This window comes from Rhinatrema bivittatum, chromosome 1 (genome assembly GCF_901001135.1).
Source record: "Rhinatrema bivittatum chromosome 1, aRhiBiv1.1, whole genome shotgun sequence".
Lineage (NCBI taxonomy): Eukaryota > Metazoa > Chordata > Amphibia > Gymnophiona > Rhinatrematidae > Rhinatrema > Rhinatrema bivittatum.
In genome coordinates this window covers 531,929,099-531,948,743 of record NC_042615.1, presented here as the reverse complement: position 1 = coordinate 531,948,743, position 19,645 = coordinate 531,929,099, and the positions used below count along the sequence as shown (strand labels likewise).

The window sequence follows — 19,645 nt, the reverse complement described above, 5'->3', positions numbered from 1 at the left end:
GTAAGAGAGAATCGAGTTGGGTCTTCGTGGAGGATCGGGCCTTGTTGGAGCAGATCCCTGTGCGGAGGTAGAGGGCTCCCTGTCAGTAGTCTTCGCATGTCTGCGTACCATGGTCTTCTTGGCCAGTCTGGGGCCACTAGAAGTACTGGTCCCCTGTGGTGTTCTATCTTGTGAATGAATGTGCCCAATAGGGGCCACGGCAGGAAGGTGTATAACAGAGTCTCCTGAGGCCAGGTCTGTACCAGGGTATCGATTCCCTGGGACTGGGGCTCCCGCCTGCGGCTGAAGAAGCTGGGCACTTGGGCGTTGGACCGGCTTGCCAGGAGGTCCATGGTTGGTGTTCCCCAATGGTTTACTATCAATTGGAATGCTGTGGTCGACAGCTTCCATTCTCCTGGGTCTAGACTTTCTCTGCTGAGGTAATCCGCAGCGACGTTGTCTTTCCCGGCGATGTGGATGACAGAGATCTCTTGAAGGTTCGCTTCCGCCCATGACATTAGGGGGTATATTTCCAGAGACATCTGTTGGCTTCTGGTTCCTCTCTGACGGTTGATGTAGGCCACTGTTGTGGCGTTGTCAGACATTACTGTGACTGACTTGTCTGAGTTGGTGACTGAACCGTAGACAGGCTAGTCTGACTGCCCGGGCCTCTAGGCGATTGATGTTCCACCCCGACTCTTCTTTGTTCCACTGTCCCTGAGCGGTCAGCTCCTGGCAGTGTGCTCCCCATCCTCGTAGGCTGGCGTCCGTGGTGAGCAGGATCCAGGATGGTGAGGATAGTCTCGCTCCCTGGCTCAGATGGTCTTCTTGTAGCCACCATCGTAGTTGGGTCAGGACTTTGTCTGGGAGCTGAAGGTGTATGGTGTAGTTCTGGGACAGTGGATTCCATCGTGATAGTAGTGAGCGCTGAAGGGGTCTCATATGAGCTCTTGCCCATGGCACTACTTCCAGTGTGGATGCCATGAGGCCGAGGACCTGTAGGTAGTCCCATGCTGTGGGGCGAAGCTCGATCAACAGGGTTCGCAACTGGGTCCTCAATTTCGATCTCCCTGTCGGTGTCAGGGTGACCTTGTCTTGTTTGGTGTCGAATCAGACTCCCAAGTATTCTAAAGATTGGGAGGGCTGCAGACAGCTCTTGTTTGTGTTGACCACCCACCCGAGGCTCTCCAGTAGAGTTTTGACTGTTGGTCGCCTGGTGGCTCTCCTCTGGGGATTTCGCTCTGATCAGCCAATCGTCTAGGCAAGGGTGTACACGGATTCCTTCCTTCCTTAGTGTTGCTGCCACCACCATTATGATCTTAGTGAACGTCCGGGGTGCTGTGGCTAACCCGAATGGTAGTGCCCGGAACTGGTAGTAACGGTCCAGGATCGTGAAGCGTAGAAAACACGGATGCTCTTGATGGATCGGAATGTGTAGATAGGCTTCAGACAGATCCAGGAATGTAAGGAACTTTCCCAGTTGTATCGCCATTATTACTGAGCGTAGGGTTCCCATGCGGAAGCGAGGAATCTTCAGGTGACCGTTGACAGACTTGAGGTCCAGGATGGGCCTGAACATTCCTTCTTTCTTGGGAACGATAAAATAGATGGAATAATGTCCAGTATTTACTTGTTGCGGAGGTACTGGTGTTATAGTCTCTAAGGCTAGTAATCTGGTCAGTGTAGCTACCACTGCCATCCTCTTGGAAGGGTCGTGGCAGGGGGATTCCACAAAACTGTCCAGAGGGAGGTGGTGGAAATCCAGGTAATATCCCTCTCGAATGATGGTTAGGACCCACTTGTCCGAAGTTATCTTGAGCCATCTTCGGTAAAATAGGGCAAGCCTGCCCCCTATGGCTTCCTCCTTTGGATGGGTCAGCTGATTTTCATTGTGGGGTGCGGCTGGGGCCTGGGCACGAGCTGGCTCCCCTTTTGTTGTGCTTGTTCCGAAAGGACTGGCTCCGGCCTGCAGAGCAGGTCGCTTGATATGTGCTTCTATATGGATTGAAGCGCTGTGATCCTCTGCCCCTGGAAGTTCGGGGGAAGGGTCGCTGGTTTCTCTTATTCCTGTCCTCCGGTAGCTACGGCAGTGGGGACTCGCCCCATTTGTTGGCTAGTTTCTCTAGTTCGCTTCCGAACAGGTGGGTTCCCTTGAAGGGCATCCTTGTGAGTCTCATTTTGGAAGATGCGTCGGCTGACCAGTTTCGGAGCCAGAGTTGTCTTCTGGCTGCCACGGCAGATGACACTCCTCTAGCTGCGGTGCGCACCAGATCAGAAGCGGCATCCACGAGGAATGATACTGCTGGTTCCAGGGCCTCCCCAGGAGTTTTGTTCCTGGTCTGTGATAAGCAAGCGCGTGTCACCACGGCACAGCAGGCCGCGATCTGTAGAGACATTGCGGAGACGTCAAAGGACTGTTTGAGGATAGATTCCAGACGTCTGCCTTGAGTATCCTTGAGTGCTGCTCCTCCCTCCACTAGGATAGTAGTGCGCTTCGAAACCACGCAGACCATGGCATCCACTCTCGGACATGCCAGGAGATCTTTGGCGGCTGGGTCCAGAGGGTACATGGCTGCCAGAGCCCATCCCCTTTGAATGTAGTTTCCGGGGCATCCCATTCCAGGTCAATTAGTTGTTGGACGGCTTGTAATAGTGGGAAATGATGGGAGGTCTGACAGAGTCCCTCTAGTGGGGGGTTCATCTTAGGTTCCCCTGACGCGCTTGTGCCCGGGATAGCAAGCTCTTTTAAGCTGTGTGTGACCAGGTCTGGAAGCTCGTCCTTGGTGAAGAAGCGTCTCATGGTTCAGTGGGGCTCTGTCCCCGGGAGTTCCCCTTCCTCAATGGGTTCTGACTCCTCATCCGAGTTGTCCGTGTCCCTGAAGGTGGGGCTTCTGGGCGGTGGGATCACTTCCCTGGGTATAGAGGGACCTGGGATGTTGAGGTCCTCTGGTGGAGCTTGTGGCCGTATTATAGGAGGCCCAGGTTGCATATGGACGAAGGTATGCAGGCCTTTGAAGAATTCCACCCAGGAAATAGATGCTGGGTCTAGACCAGCGGTTCTCAACCTGTGGGTCGCGACCCCGGCGGGGGTCGAATGACCAAAACACAGGGGTCGCCTGTGTTTTGGTCATTCGACCAAAACTGATCTGCGGACCGACCCCAACGGCCCGGTCCGCAGACCAGTACCGGGCCGTTGGGGTTTTTTGCCGGTCCGCGGCGCCGCGGCTGCTGCGGGGAGGCGGGGCGAAGCTGGAGACCTGCCTCCTCCAACCCCAAAAGGGAGCGCGTCGCGGTGCTCCTCCTACTTACTTCCTGCCCACCCTGCCCCGGAAGACAAATGTTGCCGGAGCCGCACGGGCAGGAAGGAGGAGGCGCGTCAGCCGCGTGCAGAAGAGGAGCAGCGGGGCCGGGAAGACTAGGGCCGCTGCAGAGCCCATCCTGTGGTAACCCGTAAAGAAGAGGCCCAGAGGTGAGAGAGAGGTGTGTGCGAGTATGAGATGAGTTGAGAGATTGTGTGTGAGAGTGAATTGAGAGACTGTGTGTGTTTGCAGAGACAGCATGTGAGAGCCTCTGTGTGTGTGAAAGAGACAGCATGTGACAGTGAGAGCCTGTGCTTGAGCAAGGCAGCATGTGGGGGTGTGAGAGAGCCTGTGTGTGAGACTCAGACAGCCTGTGCCAGTGAGAGACTGTGTGTGTATGTGTGTTTGAGAGAGAAATGCATGTGAGAATGAGAACCTGACTGTGTGTTTGAGGGAAGAAGACAGGTGGAGAGAAAAGAAACAGGAAAAAAAGGCAATATAAAAGGAAATGGCAAAAAAATAAAGGGAAGCAGATGTAAAAAAAAATAAATTACTTTTTACTGATTGGTACATGTAATCTTTGGGAATGTGCAAGAGTAGCACTTTCTCTATGGCGGATCTCACAATGTACGAGATCAACATGGAGGAAGTGGAAACCCACGGGGCCTGCACAGAGGAGGCAGCAGAATGGGCTTCAGTGCCAATAGCAGCAATCAGCGCCTCTCCAATAGCCACGTGGCAGCAGTGGCAGTAATTAGATTAATTGTTTGACTCAGCTGGAGGTGACAAAGTATGAAGTGGGATGTGAAATCAGCTTGATCTGGTGGAGAATTAGGATTGCTGTTACACATGAACTGTATTTGGCAAACATTAAAGGGAGCCAGGATAATCAATTGAAGCCTGCAGCTGAGGACTGATTCATTATGACTCATGTAGAAATTAGTGCATTTTCCAGATTAGTCTGCATAACACAATTCTCAACATTCAGCATTATTTCTGCTGCATAGAGTTTTATCTGAGAGGCTCTGAGGTTGTGAGGGAGCCAGTAAGAGTGAGAGCATGAGTGTGTATGAGAAAATCCAGGGGAGTAAGAGTGTGTGTGAGTGGGGGGGGAAGAGAGTGTCTTACACCCTGAGAGTGTGTCAGTGTCTGTGAGAGTGAGAGGTTATGGTGGGTATAAGAGCATGAATGTGTATGTATGTGATAGTGTATGTGTGAGAGAGAATGGACATGTGAGTGTATGTGTGAGAGAGAGAGGATAACCTCCTAATCCTCGACAATATCAGGGTGACTGGAAATCAAGAGCTCCCATGTATGGACAGCAGGGGCTTTTTAAAATCCTTATTAGTTTTAATTATTGTGTGTTATTTGATATATGTGCTGTTTTGAAATATTATTGGTGTTTGGGAAATTATAAAAATGTATATGATTTTAATTAATAGAAATTCTATTTATCAGTAATTTTAAAATATTCTTTTATTAGTATGGTTTTACTATTATAACTGATGCTTTATGTTTCTTAATTTTATTGTTTTATGAGGAATGGTGGTTCTGTTTATAAATGTCATAATAAATAAGTATGCACTAAAATCCAACCCTATCCATAACCCCGCCTCATATGACCAAAGCCCCGCCCTCACCCCGCCCTCACGGGGCGAGGGGTCACCGCAACATGAGGAACTGTATTACGGGGTCACGGCATTAGAAAGGTTGAGAACCACTGGTCTAGACTAAGGGGCGCCGTATCCCTGGGGAGCCCCGTTTGAGGGGGGGTTCCGCTGTGCAATGGTAGGTTCGGCGTACTGTTCGAGAGGCTGGAACCCGGTACCAGCTGGGGAGGGCCATGAGTTGGATCCCCTGGGGCCTCTTCACACTGTATACCCAGGGCCGTGGCCTCCTCATGCTGTGCAGCTGTAAAGTGGCATGCTGGGCAAAGGCCCTGAGCCTTGAGTTTCTTTTCCGGTGGTGCCATGGCTTGCGCGTGAAAGATAAAGTTGTGTGCTCTGGTGCGTCGAAGTTGGCGCGTAGGTTTGGTGCGCGCTCAGGGAGATGTGCGTGCTGTTGTGCGCACAGATCAAAGATATGCGCCCGGCACAGTAAGCGCGTGGCTATGTGTGTCGCTTGTGCGCACGGTACTTGGGCGCGTGACGTTGTGCTCACGGCTCGCCTCTGTGCGCACGGATCAGAACGGCGGACAGGGTGGCGAACAGATCAAAATGGTGACGGCGACCACGCGGACAATAGGGTGACCATCTTGGAGGTTCTCCACGTGGGAGGACCCTTGGATCTGACCGGGGTCTAGCCCTGCTAGGGCAGATCAAATTGGTGGCACTGGTCCCAGCTGGTGACCTGTGCGACTCCTCGAGCTTCGGAGACCGGAGACTTTTAAATAGATTTCTACCTTACCTTGTCTCGGCGCTTCCTGGTCTTGTTCCGGGTGGTCTCCGGCTGCGGGGGAGAGGGAAAATACCTTCACCGCCACGCTCGAGGTTGCACCCGCTGCCTCTCAGCCTCACCCGATGTCGGGGGCTAGGTCCCCGCCGAGGGTCGGCTGCCGGACCGAGGCTTACCTCCAAGGGATCGCGGAAATCACCTCGGGAATTCTCAACTGGGGGAGGGACCCAATGGGTGTCACTGCAGGAGAGCGGGGCTCGTCTGTAGAGGTAAGATTTCTTCTTATTTTTGTTTTCTTTGGTAAAATTACTCTAATGCTGTGCGAGCGCACATAGAGTCCCTAACTGCTTTGGAGACAGAAAATACTGGAGGGGTATATGTACTAGGGGCTGACGTCAGATTGAAATCTGATCTGTCTCCAACTGCTATCAGGAGTACACTATACCCATTGGCCCCGAGTCCATCTGCTACACGCTAGGAAAAATATTTTTTTTCCCCATTTGGTCTCTCTCATTTTTTTTCTGCCCTCCCAATATAACCAGGAATGCTGCCTGGATAACAAAACCCTCCTGGCTGGCAGAGGCTAGAGGAATAATGCCACTTTGTGCCAGAACAAGATGAAGCTGCGGCAGCAGCCCCCATACTCTCTCCCCTCTCCCACCGTCCCGTCCTTGAAGAACCTGAATTTGCTTGCCTCTGAACAGCAATCTTGAACGGGATTGCCTGCGCTACTGCCAGGTCACAGGGCCAGCTGAAACTTTCCCCTCACATTTCAGCAAAGTAACAAAAGAATCATCCCAGGCACACACCGCCTACAGATCATGCTGACTGCCACAAGACATGTTCCCAGCGCTCTCACCACATCATGGAGCGCCACCTACCACCAATTAACTTCCTGGGTTCACCGAGGATGAAGGCCATTAGATCCATCCTTGATGAATGTTTTCTAGATAAAAGCTTTTGAAAAGTATTTCTTGACTTAACTATTTGATATGGAATAAGGAATAGTGAGGTTTCTGTTTTTCCATTATTGTATTGCAGGGGCAGTGGGACCTCTGCAACAGTGGCAAAGCCCAGATTTTCTGCCGGCCACACTGCTCAGGGTTTCTTCCACAGCCTGCTGTTCAAGTCGCAGGGGTGCCCTACTCACTATTTACTCCAGCGCCTGCTGTTTAGGGCATAGGGGGTATCCTTTCCAGCAACCCAAACACACACGCTTTGTTCCTGTTGCTTTTTAGCTGTCAGGGCTCCTGTTCAGCTCACGCAGTGCGTCTCATGGCAGCCGATCCACTGTGGCAAAGCATATGCTCTGCTCCTGAATGTTGCCACTGCAACCTCTTCCGCAGCTCACAGGCCCTGGCTTCCCCGCAAACAGTGCTGCACACGGCAGCCCTGCACCCTGTTCCAGATTCTTGGCCTGCAGGCTTGGCTGTGCTGGTGTCACAGGTGTACACCCCAGTTTCCCAGGCCATGCAGGCACACAGGCCAGGGTTAGTCTATGACCGAACAACAGAAAGACAGCTGGCCTATTATATTAAGAATATACATCAAAATAGACCATGCATACATCAAGGTCAGCGAAGTGGGAAAAAAAATCAAAACTGCAATACTAGTGAGTCAGCCGGTAGCCTGTAAAGAAAAGTATGGGGACTGTAACACTATATGTAGAGAGCAAGGCACCAGGTTCTCTCTCTCTCTGGAGGCTGCACATGAGAAGCAATCAGCAAAGGTATCCTGTGGGACAGAGCGAAGAGAAATGGGAATAAAGTATGCCTCATGCTTACACTCACCCTGTAGATTTCTTCCAGGAGAAGTCTCGCACAGTTCTTGCCCAGCTCCTCTGGGAGCACGGCGGCACCTTGGCCTTGCGGATTAGATGCAAGCTCTGCACTTAGGAAACTGCCTTCAGTGGTCTCTGCTATCAGCGATAATCCAAAGCCCGGCGACCTGGGCAAGTGAGAGGAAAGGACAGGGTTAAGGTAAAGAAACACTGCTCGGTTCAGAATAACAGAGAACAGAAAAAACAAGCAGCAAACATTTGACTATCTCAATACTACTTTTATACAGTTCTAACTCTGCCTTGAATTTCTTGAGTTTTAAAAGAATTGGGGAGCAGTGGATTTTCAACTGAGTATCAAAAGTGGTCAGCAGGCTACGCCAATCCCATTGTTTCAATCTGCTGCTCTCTTTACTGCTGGCACCAAGGAGGAAAACCAAAAAGCAGACAGGCTTGAAGTAGTAAAACCAATCAATGTAAAATATGAACTTCAATCTATATGTCTGCACGTGCGCTCAGGAATAGAGTGGCTTTACCATTTCACCCCTCTGTTCGGATCTCATTTGATTCCGTGATGCTGCAGAGACAGCAAATGTATGCAAATTGAAGGAAAGAGATGGGCCTTTTCCTGCTGAGTCAGGCTCTAGTGTTTAGGTCTCCATGATCTGTTTCTATCCCACTAGTTGCAAACCAATGGCAGCCATTCTCATTTCAACAAGCCTAACATGTGGTAGGGTGATTTTTATGTACAGTTAAACCTAGCTGAAATCCATATACATCTGAAATACTCCAAAGTAATAGAGAAAATACATTTTTCTGAACTGTTAAAACAATTTATCTGTCCATTATAAGCAGAGGCTCCTCTTTCCTGCAGAAGCTCGGGTTAGATTGTGTGGCAAGAGTTTAAAAAGAAAAAAAAAATAAATTCTGAAGGCAGGTTTCTGAAATGTGGTAATTCTGTGGCACATCTGCACAGATTCCCATATTAAAGAATGCACATTTTAATTCAATTCATAAAAATAAAAAGTTGTTTTAGCAATTTGTGTATCTGGGCAATTTCTATTTATTTATTTATTTATTTTTTGGGGTGGTGGAAGAGGAAGGAAGGGAGGAAAATAAAAAGTCCAGGCCTGAGGAAGAAGATTGGACCTGGGACCTGGAGGAGAGAGAAAGGAAGGAGAAGAGGGAGGATGAATTCTCTCTCATTCCCGCTCTCCTCTTGGTGCTGATCCCCTTTATGTCAGACACCCACACGTATACTGGGCCCGACTCTCTTCTTCCCTTCCCCGCCAACCAGCTGGCAGGAGGATGGCACCTCTCGGCTCTCCCCCCCCCCCTCCAATCACTACAGGAATGGCGGCGGGGGGGACGGGGACAGTTTTACACTATAACCCTCCTCCTGTGGCCAGATTATTTGAATAATTTTGATACAAAGACTGTAATAACTTGGATTTGGCATGGGTGGCCAATCAGCAAATGAATCCCTTAGTCTGAAATGTTAAGCACCATCGTGTGGTGGTGGGGGGGAAGGAACACTCTTCCTCACTCATTTTTTCCCCGGGACTAGAACGGCCTTCTGGAGCCTCCTTCTCCAGGTCTTTGTTGGTGTAGCGACGGCCATGCCTTCAGCTTTCTGTGCAGCCATCTCTAGCATCTGATTTTTTTTTTCAGTGCTTTTTCTTAAATACTAAATGGTATGAGATCGCTATTCCCAAAAAAACCACACAAATAAATAAATAAAAAGCAAGAGATCGACAATGCTTCACTTAACAGGGTTTGACATTAGACAGGCCCAGCAGTTAGGTCATTCTTTGAAGCCATGATTAGGAAAATTTAACACAAAAATAGACAATAGAAGCGGCATTTGCACACATCACTAAGGGGCCGATGTAATAAGATCCACGGTGAAATTGGCGCTGTCTGTGCATATTTTTTTCCTTTTTTTAGCGCGCATGGCAAAAGCGGGCGCCTCAGTGGGATGTAATAAAGGGCGTCTATGCAAATGAGAAGCGGGCAGAGAATCCGCGCAGAAGTAAAAAACCATGTGCGAAAACGCACGCAAATACGCATGGTCAAGGCCCTATACAGATCACGCAGAAACCCGCAATAATGTAGCGACTTGCAAGTGATTCCCGGGGCGAAAGCCTTCCCCTTTCATAAAAACAGTGACAAAGTTAATGAATGTCTAACTCCTTCATATTCCGTTTCTGATCGTGTGGCAGCTGTACCGGCAGTCCCCGAAGTTAATCACTGCTGTTTCTCTCACTGCGCTTGGGGATGTTTCTTCCTGCTCCTTGGACATCAAATGATATACTGCCACATCAAACTCCTGAAAAAACACACAGCTACAGGAGAGAGTCTTATTTTAAAAAATTAAATAAATATATAAAAAATATCCAGTTTTCACTACACAGCAGGCTGGCACTAAAATCTGATTGCTGAGGACATTCAGACTTCTTTCAATGAATCACTGGTCAAATAAAGTTACTGACTAAATGTCAACAGAAATTACCAGTCAAATCATTCCTTTCCCCACCTTTCTACATAGATCAAGGAACATTTATGTTCGTTTACTGCTCTCTCTGCTGTGCTCAGAGTTTCTGTACTTCTTTTAAAAGCTGGAAATGTGTCCTATTTTTAAAGCAGCAGGCGGAGGGAAATCATTATTTCTGATCAGAGAACAGACTGTATTTGTGACACATGCTGTGATCTCAGTGACTCATGGATCATTAGTGTCATATATGCTCCAAGCTAGAGATCCCCATGCCCTAAAAGAGCTGGAAGCACACAGACTGCAGACCTGAGTCGGGATTCTTTATGGGTCAGGTGCAAAAATTATTGGACTGATAAAAGAGCAGACCAAATGTGGTGCAGTGCTTCAGCTTTCAGGACCATCAGAACCCTTCCTCAGAAGTTCTGATATCAAAAGTATTCAGAGAGGTCTCCTAACATTGCATCAATGTCACAAGGTGAGGGTTTAGAAAACCTATGCAAACCCTAATTCTACACATTCACACAAGACTCACCCAAGCTTCTCCTCCACTATACCCCTCCCCCTCCAATATAATTTTATGGTTCATAATGTTTATTTATTTTTATTTATTTATTTCTTTTGTATACCGACATTCGATCGAGATATCACATCGGTTTCCAGATAACTAAAGGAATAGGGTGGTAACAGCCCTATTTTACATTATAACATGGTATTAAATAGATATAAGAATATTTTACATTATAACATGGTAATAAATATAACAAGAATATTTTACATTATAACATGGTAATAAATATAACAAGTTGTAACAGAACTAACAGGAGTACATGGAACATTAGACTATAGTATATAACATATGTACATAAATGGCTTGTTGATGAGGATAAATTATGGTAAGGAGAGCAGGGAGTGTAGAGGGGGGAGGGGAGAGGAAGGGATGTGTGGGAGGAAGGTAGTGATAGGGAGGGAAAGGGTGGTGGGAGATGCTTGTGTAGGGAGGGAAAGGTGTGGGGCGAGATGCTTGTGGAGGGGGCATGGAGTGGATGGTGCGATTGGGCGGGTTATGTGTTAGAATGTGTTAGAAAACCTAGATCTTTTTAGACTCCTCTTTTTTTTTTTTTGACAGGTCCAAAGTGTCTTATTTTAAACTTTAAAAACCTTTCATTCCTGGATGGCTTTAAATTTTACTTTCCCTAACACATTATGAACCATAAAATGATATTGCTTGTCACCTTCTGATCACCCATCAAACCTTTATCACTGTAATGCCTTTTACAGATTTACTTATTGCAACCACACTACTTTATATTTCCTGGTAAAATGTCTCCTTTTGTTCATTTGAATTCTGACCTGATGAAGACAGCAGTAGCTCTTGAAAGCTAGTGAAGAAATGTATTAATTTAGTCCTATTAAAAAAAAAAAAAAAAGAGGTATCCTATGTTTTTGTTTTTTTATCTGTTAACCTTCATTTCTTTGCAGTGAAGAAGGCTGACATCACAGCCACATTACACCATCTACTCTGTTGCTATGATGGAGCAGAAAGACTATTCCTGTTATTATTTTTAGGTCATGATCTCCAGGGGAAAATACTTATAATCTCAGTAATTTAGAGGAAGACATTCTAAAGCTCTAGGTTCCTAACTTATGCCATTAGGCACTTAGATTAGCATAAATGAAAATTTCCCTGCGCTTAAGTGCCTAAATTTGGGTCCCTACTTTTACTAGACACCTAAAAACGTATGGAAGGGAGGAAGGGACGGGGGTCAAGTTGAGGGAGAGAAGTCAGGAATGCAGCACCGATTTCCAGCACTAGAGGACGCTTAACTTAGATGCCTGAATGTAGGCAAATAAAGAGTAGGGGCCTAAATTAAAGGAGTTGAGAAATTCCACACTGGGTCAGATCACTTAACCCAGCATCCGGTCTCCAAAAGTAGCCAGTCCAGATTTTTATCATAGCACCAGTCAGATCTCAAAGAGTAGATCCATTTCTGTTGCCTATTCCCAGGAGTAGGTGGTGGCTTTTCCCAATCTAGGCATCTCAGTTTCACAAATTTTCAGCCTTAAATTTATGTGCCTAAGGCCTGATTCACTAAGGCTTTTTTTCCCATTCTGTCTCTATGGGAAAACAGCTCAGTGAATCAGGCCCTTAAGTTTGGCTGAAATTTCACCTAGCTTTAGACATCCAAAAGCAAGGCACCTAGGTCAGGCGCTCAGCTTCCTTTCACTATCGGCCGCCTTAAACCTGATGCGGTTTAATTTTTTTTTCTCAAGTGAACCCATCACCGTACTTAGGAATTTTATGACAAACTTATCAGAATTTTCTTTTTTATAAAAAAAAAAAGAAAAGAAAAAAAAAGTTTTTTGTTTTTTTTTTAAATCTGTTTTATCTTTATTAAGGTTGGGTCCTTATGTTGTACTTACTTTCCCGAATTGGCTCCCTTCAAGTGATCGGTATAAATGTATATATCTGGTAGGAACTTGTTCAGAATGCTCCTTGCAGAATCCACAATCCTGTTGGTGATCTGTGGTGACACACGGACTGAATACCTGCACCCCTCGAGTCAAGGAGCCTCTCACACTTCTAGATGTTTCCATCATTTTAAAGGTTAAAAAAAATAAAATAAAATGAAAATACAGCATTGCCCCAATAATTTCATTTTGAATACAGAGGAATATTATACCTTACATGACAAATTCTCTTACAAGCCTGAACAACCATCATGACTTGGACAACACTGCAGGAAAAACATCAGCAAAACAGCAGTTACCAATGATGCAACATCATATCATGTAGGACTCAAACCGGTACTGCTCCTGGGATTATTACTACTAAATATTTTCATTAAGGATAAAGAGAGTACATACATACATTTCACTTTACTTTTAGAACAGATAGAATTATGAACTATGGAGCATAGATAAAATGAGGTACACAAAGCTGAAAGGTAACAGATTCTGCAAGAAACAAGAACATAAGAAATTGCCGTGCTGGGTCAGACTAAGGGTCCATCAAGCCCAGTATCCTGTTTCCCACAGTGGCCAATCCAAGTCATAAGTACCCAAACTTTAAATAAATCACAAGCTACTACTACTTATTAATTACTGTAATAGCAATTTATGGATTTTTCCTCTAGGAACTTATCCAAATCTTTTTTAAACCCACTTACAACAAATACTGTAACCACATCCTCTGGCAATGAATTCCAGAGCTTAACTATGTGCTGAGTGAAAAACAATTTTCTTCGATTTGTTTTAAATGAGCTACTTGCTAACTTCATGGAGTGCCTCCTGGTCCTATTATCTGAGAGAGTAAATAACCCATTTACATTAACTTGTTCTAGTCCTTTCATGATTTTGTAGAATTCTATCATATCCCCCCCCTCAGTCGTCTTCTCCAAACTGAACAGCCCTAACTTCTTTAGCCTTTCCTCATAAGGCAGCCATTCCTTGCCCCTTATTTTGTGCAGAAAAGGGTGACCTTTCTCCAGTGCAGCTATATCCTTTTTGAGATGCGGTGACCAGAACGGCACACAGTATTCAAGGTACAGTCTCACCATTGAGCAATACAGAGGCATTATGACATCCTCCGTTTTGCCATTCCCTTCCTAATAATTCCCAACATTCTGTTTGCTTTTTTGATCACCACAGCACACTGAGCAATTTCAATGTATTATCCACTATGACACCTAGATCTTTTTCCTGGGTGGTAAACTCCTAAGATAGAACCTAACATTGTGTAACTACAGCAAGGGTTATATTTCTCTATATGCGTCACTTTGCACTTGTCCACTTAGGTTGAGGGTACAGGTGGGTTGAACTGCAAACAGCACAGCATTGGACGAAGAGCCAGACAGTCGTCATTCTCAATCTATCAAAAGGTTACATCTGATTTATTAGAGTCTTATTCCCTCGACCAGGTTTCTGGAGGTTGGACAGCTGTGCAGTCCACTAAGGGCATGCAGGACACCCAAGGCCAGATGCAATATCCTCCACTTCCAGAAAAAGCATCAGGAGCTCCCTCTACCCCATAACAAGGTTAGATCAAGACCCTGCATGTGATAACAAATCTGTCTGGACCCCCTGAAGAAACAGAAGGCAGAGGCACCACAATAGGACTGCATTCCACATTAGGATTTCATCCATTCCGGAGATACGGATTACATTCTGGGTTAATAAAAACACCAATAAAATAACTGTATACTGGCGAACTCAATGAGTGAGTGCCACTGGCAGCAAACCAAGCCTCGCACAGCAACTTTCAAATGCTATCTTTTCACAAACTTAAGATTTAAAGACAAATTGCATTTGACTCTTAAGGGACTGAAAATATTCCTTGCCCTTAAACATTCTCTTTTACACACAAGAACCTTCAATAATGAGCAATGCTACAAACAAAACAAAAGAATATACAGGGAAGGCAGATGAGCTGGAACATTACAAATATTTTTTTTTCTTAGTCCACATGTGATGGTGAAAGCTTCAACAGTGCGGTCCATCCAGGGGCCATGTCAACCTGAATTTACAACATTACGTAGCTTCCCCCATTCTCACAGATACCACAGGACCCACTGCTGTGGTTATGGATAGAATTTTAAAGCATAACATATGTTTAAGGTGATTTTGGGTTGGGAAATAGGTCTTGAGTAACTTTTTAACTGCTTTTTCCCCCCTCCTTGGGCATCCTGACTGCATTTAAGCTCACAGCAGGACACCTCTAGCATGCACACGTCAGAAGCGGCACTTTTTTTTTTTTTAATTTGTGGGGCTAGAACAGAATATTGTATGTTTTAGTAGGTGTCCAAACCATTTTTATTTTGTTAGGTCATGCTTATATATTTTCACTGCGTAGCAGCCCAGGATACAGAACCTACATGCTTTACTTAAGGGCCCAATTTTTACCTGCCAGCCTAGGTGCAGGTCTGTGGATACTTTGGGATGACATAAATTGCAGCTAATTTTGAAAGCTAGGTGTAAGGGCAAGTGGATCTGAATGTATGCACCAACCTTTCACCCACTGCATCAGTGGGGCTAGTATGCACGAGTTAAAAAAAAAAAAAAAAAAAAAAGTACACAGATCTGAAATTCAAATTCTTCCCTCTGCTGATCCATCCCTGCTCCCAAGAAGGTCCATTTTTCCCCATTCTAATGGCTTTGATTTTCACTCCCATGGATCTAACCAGGAACTCCTTAATTACTCAGCTAGCTCCCTCTGAAGCCTGCCCTGCCTGTGGCCTGGGCATGCTGGCATTAGAGGAGACATGTCTCAAACCATCAAGCGAGTGCAAATCACAGCATGACAAGAGGTGAAACATCAACTAGCAATTCCAGAGCATAAAAACAAAACCTTGAACATGTTCTTTACCATCAAATCCTTGCTCTGACAACTCCAGCAGCAGTCAGGATTTGCGTGCCCCTCTGCTCGGGTCTCAGCAGCTTCAAACTGAAGTTTTATCCCACTCAGCACAAAAGAAACTCTATCCATCTTGACTGCCCATTCCCCTAGGCGATTATAATCCTACCCCTGGAGAAAAAGGGTGTTCAGGAGGTGGGAGCGAGAGGTTAGAAGGAAAATATTGAGAAGTTACTGTTTACCTGATAATTTCCTTTTCCTTAAGGTGGACAGATGGATTCAGGACCAGTGGGATATGCAGCTCTACCAGCAGATGGAGATGGAGCAAGCTGATATCACAGTATATATAGTCCTGCAGTGACATCAGCCTGCCAGTATTCTCTTCAAAAGCAACTGTGGACAGACTGTTTTTAATCAAGTTTTTGCTAGATGACCATTTTCTGTACTTAACCAACAAGAAATACTGAACTCAGGCAAGAACTTATGCATACTAGTCTAGGGACTGGATGAACACTTAGCAGTAATTCCCTGGAACACGTAGCCACACAATCATTCAGCAGCCCAGGGCGGGAAGCTGAATCCATCTATCCACCTTAAGGAAAAGGAAATTATCAGGTAAGTAGTCATTTCTCATTTTCTAGCATGAGGATAGATGGATTCAGGACCAGTAGGATGCACTAAAGCTACTCCCGAATACAGTGGGAGGCTGCCCACAGACCTGTCAACACCACACATGCAAAGGCTGTGTCCTCCCAGGCCTGCACATCCAGACAATAATACCTGGAAAAGATGTTAAGGAGGACCATGTGTAAGGAGGACCACATTGCAGCTCGGTAAATATCAATGGGAGACAACAATCTAACCTCCGCCCATGACACTGCCTGAGCCCTCATAGAATGAACCCTAGCCTGACTGGCAACATCTTTTCAGCATCCACATACGCGGCCATGATCTCCACCATAAGGACAAACAGGCGATCTGTCTTTCGGAAAGGTTTAGAAACCCCCAGATACCTCACGATATGTCTCGACATCCACAGGACACAACAGGCAATATTCTTCCACATCTCTTTCCTTATCCAAGGATGGCAAGGAAATGGATTGATTCAAATGAAAATCCGAGACCACTTTAGGCAAGAATGAAGAAATAGTACACAGCTATATTGCTCCTGGAGTCACCCAAAGGAACGGCTCCCGGCAAGACAAGGCCCACAGCTCAGAAATTTGACGCGCAGAACAAATTGCCACCAGAAACACTATTTTCAAGGTCAATAACTACAAAGGGTGGAGTAAGTAGCCTAGTGGTTAGAACAGCTGGCTTTAAAGCAGGGAGACCAATGTTCAAATCCCATGCTGCACCTTGTGACCTCGGGTATGTCGTTTTATCTCCACTGCCTCAGGTCCCAACATAGACTGTAACCCGCTTTTGTAAGTGCCAGTAAGCGGAATATATATTTAATAAAAAAAAAAAAAACAAATAAAAAAAATAGTACCCGCCCTCTTGTTCCCCATCAGGTTGGTTTTAAGCAAGGACTTGCCTCTCAGTGCCTTCTTAGCGCAGCAGGCAGCACGGCAGTCTCATAATCTGAAGGTCCTGAGTTCAATCCTCAGAGAAGGCAATCTAAGGGCTTCCATTGGCAAGATGTTTCATTTGACAATCCAGGGGGAGCACAGAGGAGAGGATCACCTGGCTGGTGGCTGAAAGGAATCAGTAAGTTTTGCTTGGGAAATTTTATTTTTTTAAAGTATTGGGGTAAAGTTAACTATTGGGGAATATTATTTAGTGTGTTTATGCTTTTAATAGCCAGTAAGACTCACTGTTTTTCCTATTACGATTTTTTTCAACTGTACCTTAATTTTTGAGCTCTTTCATCTTTTGTATTTATACTGTACTCACACTCCATTTACTCTATCTCTTTTATATTTATTTTCTATATAATATTTATTACTATATTACTATGTTTAATTGGTTATCTATTCTATTTGTTCCAGCATTATTGTTAGTTCTATTGTTACCTGTTTTATTGTTCAACTGTTCTATGTAAAGCCCACTACTCTTTTTGGGCATTTAAAAGTTGTATGTAAACCGGATTGATTTGTAGTTCCTACAAGAACTTCGGTCTATAAAAATTAAAAATAAATAAAATAAATAAATAAGACAGCAAATAAACAGAAGTTGGCAAGTATCCAAACACCAAGAAGATCCCATGCTACTGTTGCTTGTAATAGCAGTGGCTATTTTCTAAGTCAACTTAATTAATAGCAGGTAATGGACTTCTCCTCCAAGAACTTATCCAATCCTTTTTAAACACAGCTACACCAATTGCACTAACCACATCCCTTGGTAACAAATTCCAGAGTTTAATTGTGCATTGAGTGAAAAAGAACTTTCTCCAATTAGTTTTAAATGTGCCACATGCTAACTTCATGGAGTGCCCCCTAGTATTTCTGTTATCCGACAGAGTAAATAACCAATTCACATTTACCCGTTCTAGACCTCTCATGGTTTTAAACATCTCTATCATATCCACCCCCCTCAGCCGTCTCTTCTCCAAGCTGAACAGTCCTAACCTCTTTAGTCTTTCCTCATAAGGGAGCTGTTCCATTCCCTTTATCATTTTGGTTGCCCTTCTCTGTACCTTCTCCATCACAATTATATCTTTTTTGAGATGCGGCGACCAGAATTGTACACAGTATTCAAGGTGTGGTCTCACCATGGAGCGATACAGAGGCATTATGACATTTTCCGTATTCACCATTCCCTTTCTAATAATTCCCAACATTGTTTGCTTCTTTGACTGCTGCAGCACACTGAACTGATGATTTCAATGTGTTATCCACCGACACCAAGATCTCTTTCTTGGGTGGTAGCTCTTAATATGGAACCTAACATTGTGTAACTATAGCATGGATTATTTTTCCCTATATGCATCACCTTGCACTTATCCACATTAAATTTCATCTGTCATTTCGATGCCCAATTTTCCAGTCTCACAAGGTCTTCCTGCAATTTATCACAATCTGCTTGTGATTTAACTAATCTGAACAATTTTGTATCATCTGCAAATTTGAATACCTCACTCATCGTATTCCTTTCCAGATCATTTATAAATATATTGAAAAGTATGGGTCCCGATACAGATCCCCGAGGCACTCCACTGCCCACTCCCCTCTACTGAGAAAATTGACCATTTAATCCTACTCTCTGTTTCCTGTCTTTTAGCCAGTTTGTAATCCACGAAAGGACATCGCCTCCTATCCCATGACTTTTTACTTTTTCTAGAAGCCTCTCATGAGGAACTTTGTCAAACGCCTTCTGAAAATCCAAATACACTACATCTACCGGTTCACCTTTATCCACATGTTTATTAACTCCTTCAAAAAAGTGAAGCAGATTTGTGAGGCAAGACTTGCCCTGGGTAAAGCCATGCTGACTTTGTTCCATTAAACCATGTCTTTCTATATGTTCTGTGATTTTGTCCTGAAGGACATTGAGAAACTCCAGAGCATAACTATCTCTTATCACCTCCGGAACCCACTGGTCTGACGTGATCTCTATCCCCCTCTGATAAAAAAGAAAGAGGCAGCCTCTCTCCTGTTCCTGGGGGTGGGTCGGTACACCTTCACTGCGAGACTTGGGGAGCACCACTACCTGACCTTGCGCCCCTTCTGGGTTGCCTGGGATGAAAGGACTGAGAATTACCCAAAGGCCAAGTTCTCTGGGAAGCTACTCCTCTATAGGGACCAAAGAGTCTGAAACCCTTAGCATGACCTCTCGCACTAAAGGAGCACAGCGTTTGCTTCTTATCTTTTGGCAACAGAGGCACTTGGGGCCCCCCCCCCCCCCTACTAGCCATTGTGTTTTTTTTCCAAGGGCTCTTGCAGATGTGGCCCTTCTCGCCTGTGCCTCGTTGCTGAAGACAGGTCGGAGAAGACCCTGGATGACTGGGAAGATCCTGTCAACCCATGGACTGATCAACATCAGTTCCACATCTGAGAATACAAGCTCCAGATCTGGAACAAGGGCCCCATATGCAAGGCTGGCGGCTGGGCTGTAGGAAACAAGACCTTATTTGCCAAAGAAGTATGTGGGACCCGATGATCTGTGGGTCTTCCCCCTGCTTTGATGCACTCTTCACCGCATCACAGTGCCTCGGAGATGGGTCCCTGCGTCGGTGCATCGACTGACACTCTCCGGTGCCTCAATCCTGCATCATGATTATGTTTCGACGTGTTGCCCAAGACTTGCCTGGGCCTTCGAAGCTGCTGATCCTTCGGTGCTCCCTGCATCAAGGCGGTGTGGGCACTCTTCCGCGGAGTCCTTAAGTCGCCTGAGGGGGCCTGCTGAGGAGG

At 45.6% G+C, this 19,645-nt stretch overlaps 1 protein-coding gene and 1 non-coding gene across 5 annotated transcripts in view; one reads left to right on the top strand and one right to left on the bottom strand.

The window, feature by feature from the left end:
- Positions 1-19,645, bottom strand: part of RCL1 (RNA terminal phosphate cyclase like 1) — a 118,909-nt gene that overhangs the window by 16,563 nt on the left and 82,701 nt on the right. For all 4 annotated transcript variants that reach the window (XM_029613596.1, XM_029613603.1, XM_029613611.1 and 1 more), the window contains 2 exons: positions 12,365-12,490; positions 7,463-7,619 (listed from right to left, as the gene is read on the bottom strand). In XM_029613596.1, the coding sequence (XP_029469456.1) occupies positions 7,463-7,619; positions 12,365-12,490 (283 nt within the window). The remainder of the gene's footprint in view (positions 1-7,462; positions 7,620-12,364; positions 12,491-19,645) is intronic.
- Positions 16,839-16,911, top strand: TRNAM-CAU. Its single transcript has one exon. It is a non-coding gene; the product is annotated as a tRNA-Met (tRNA).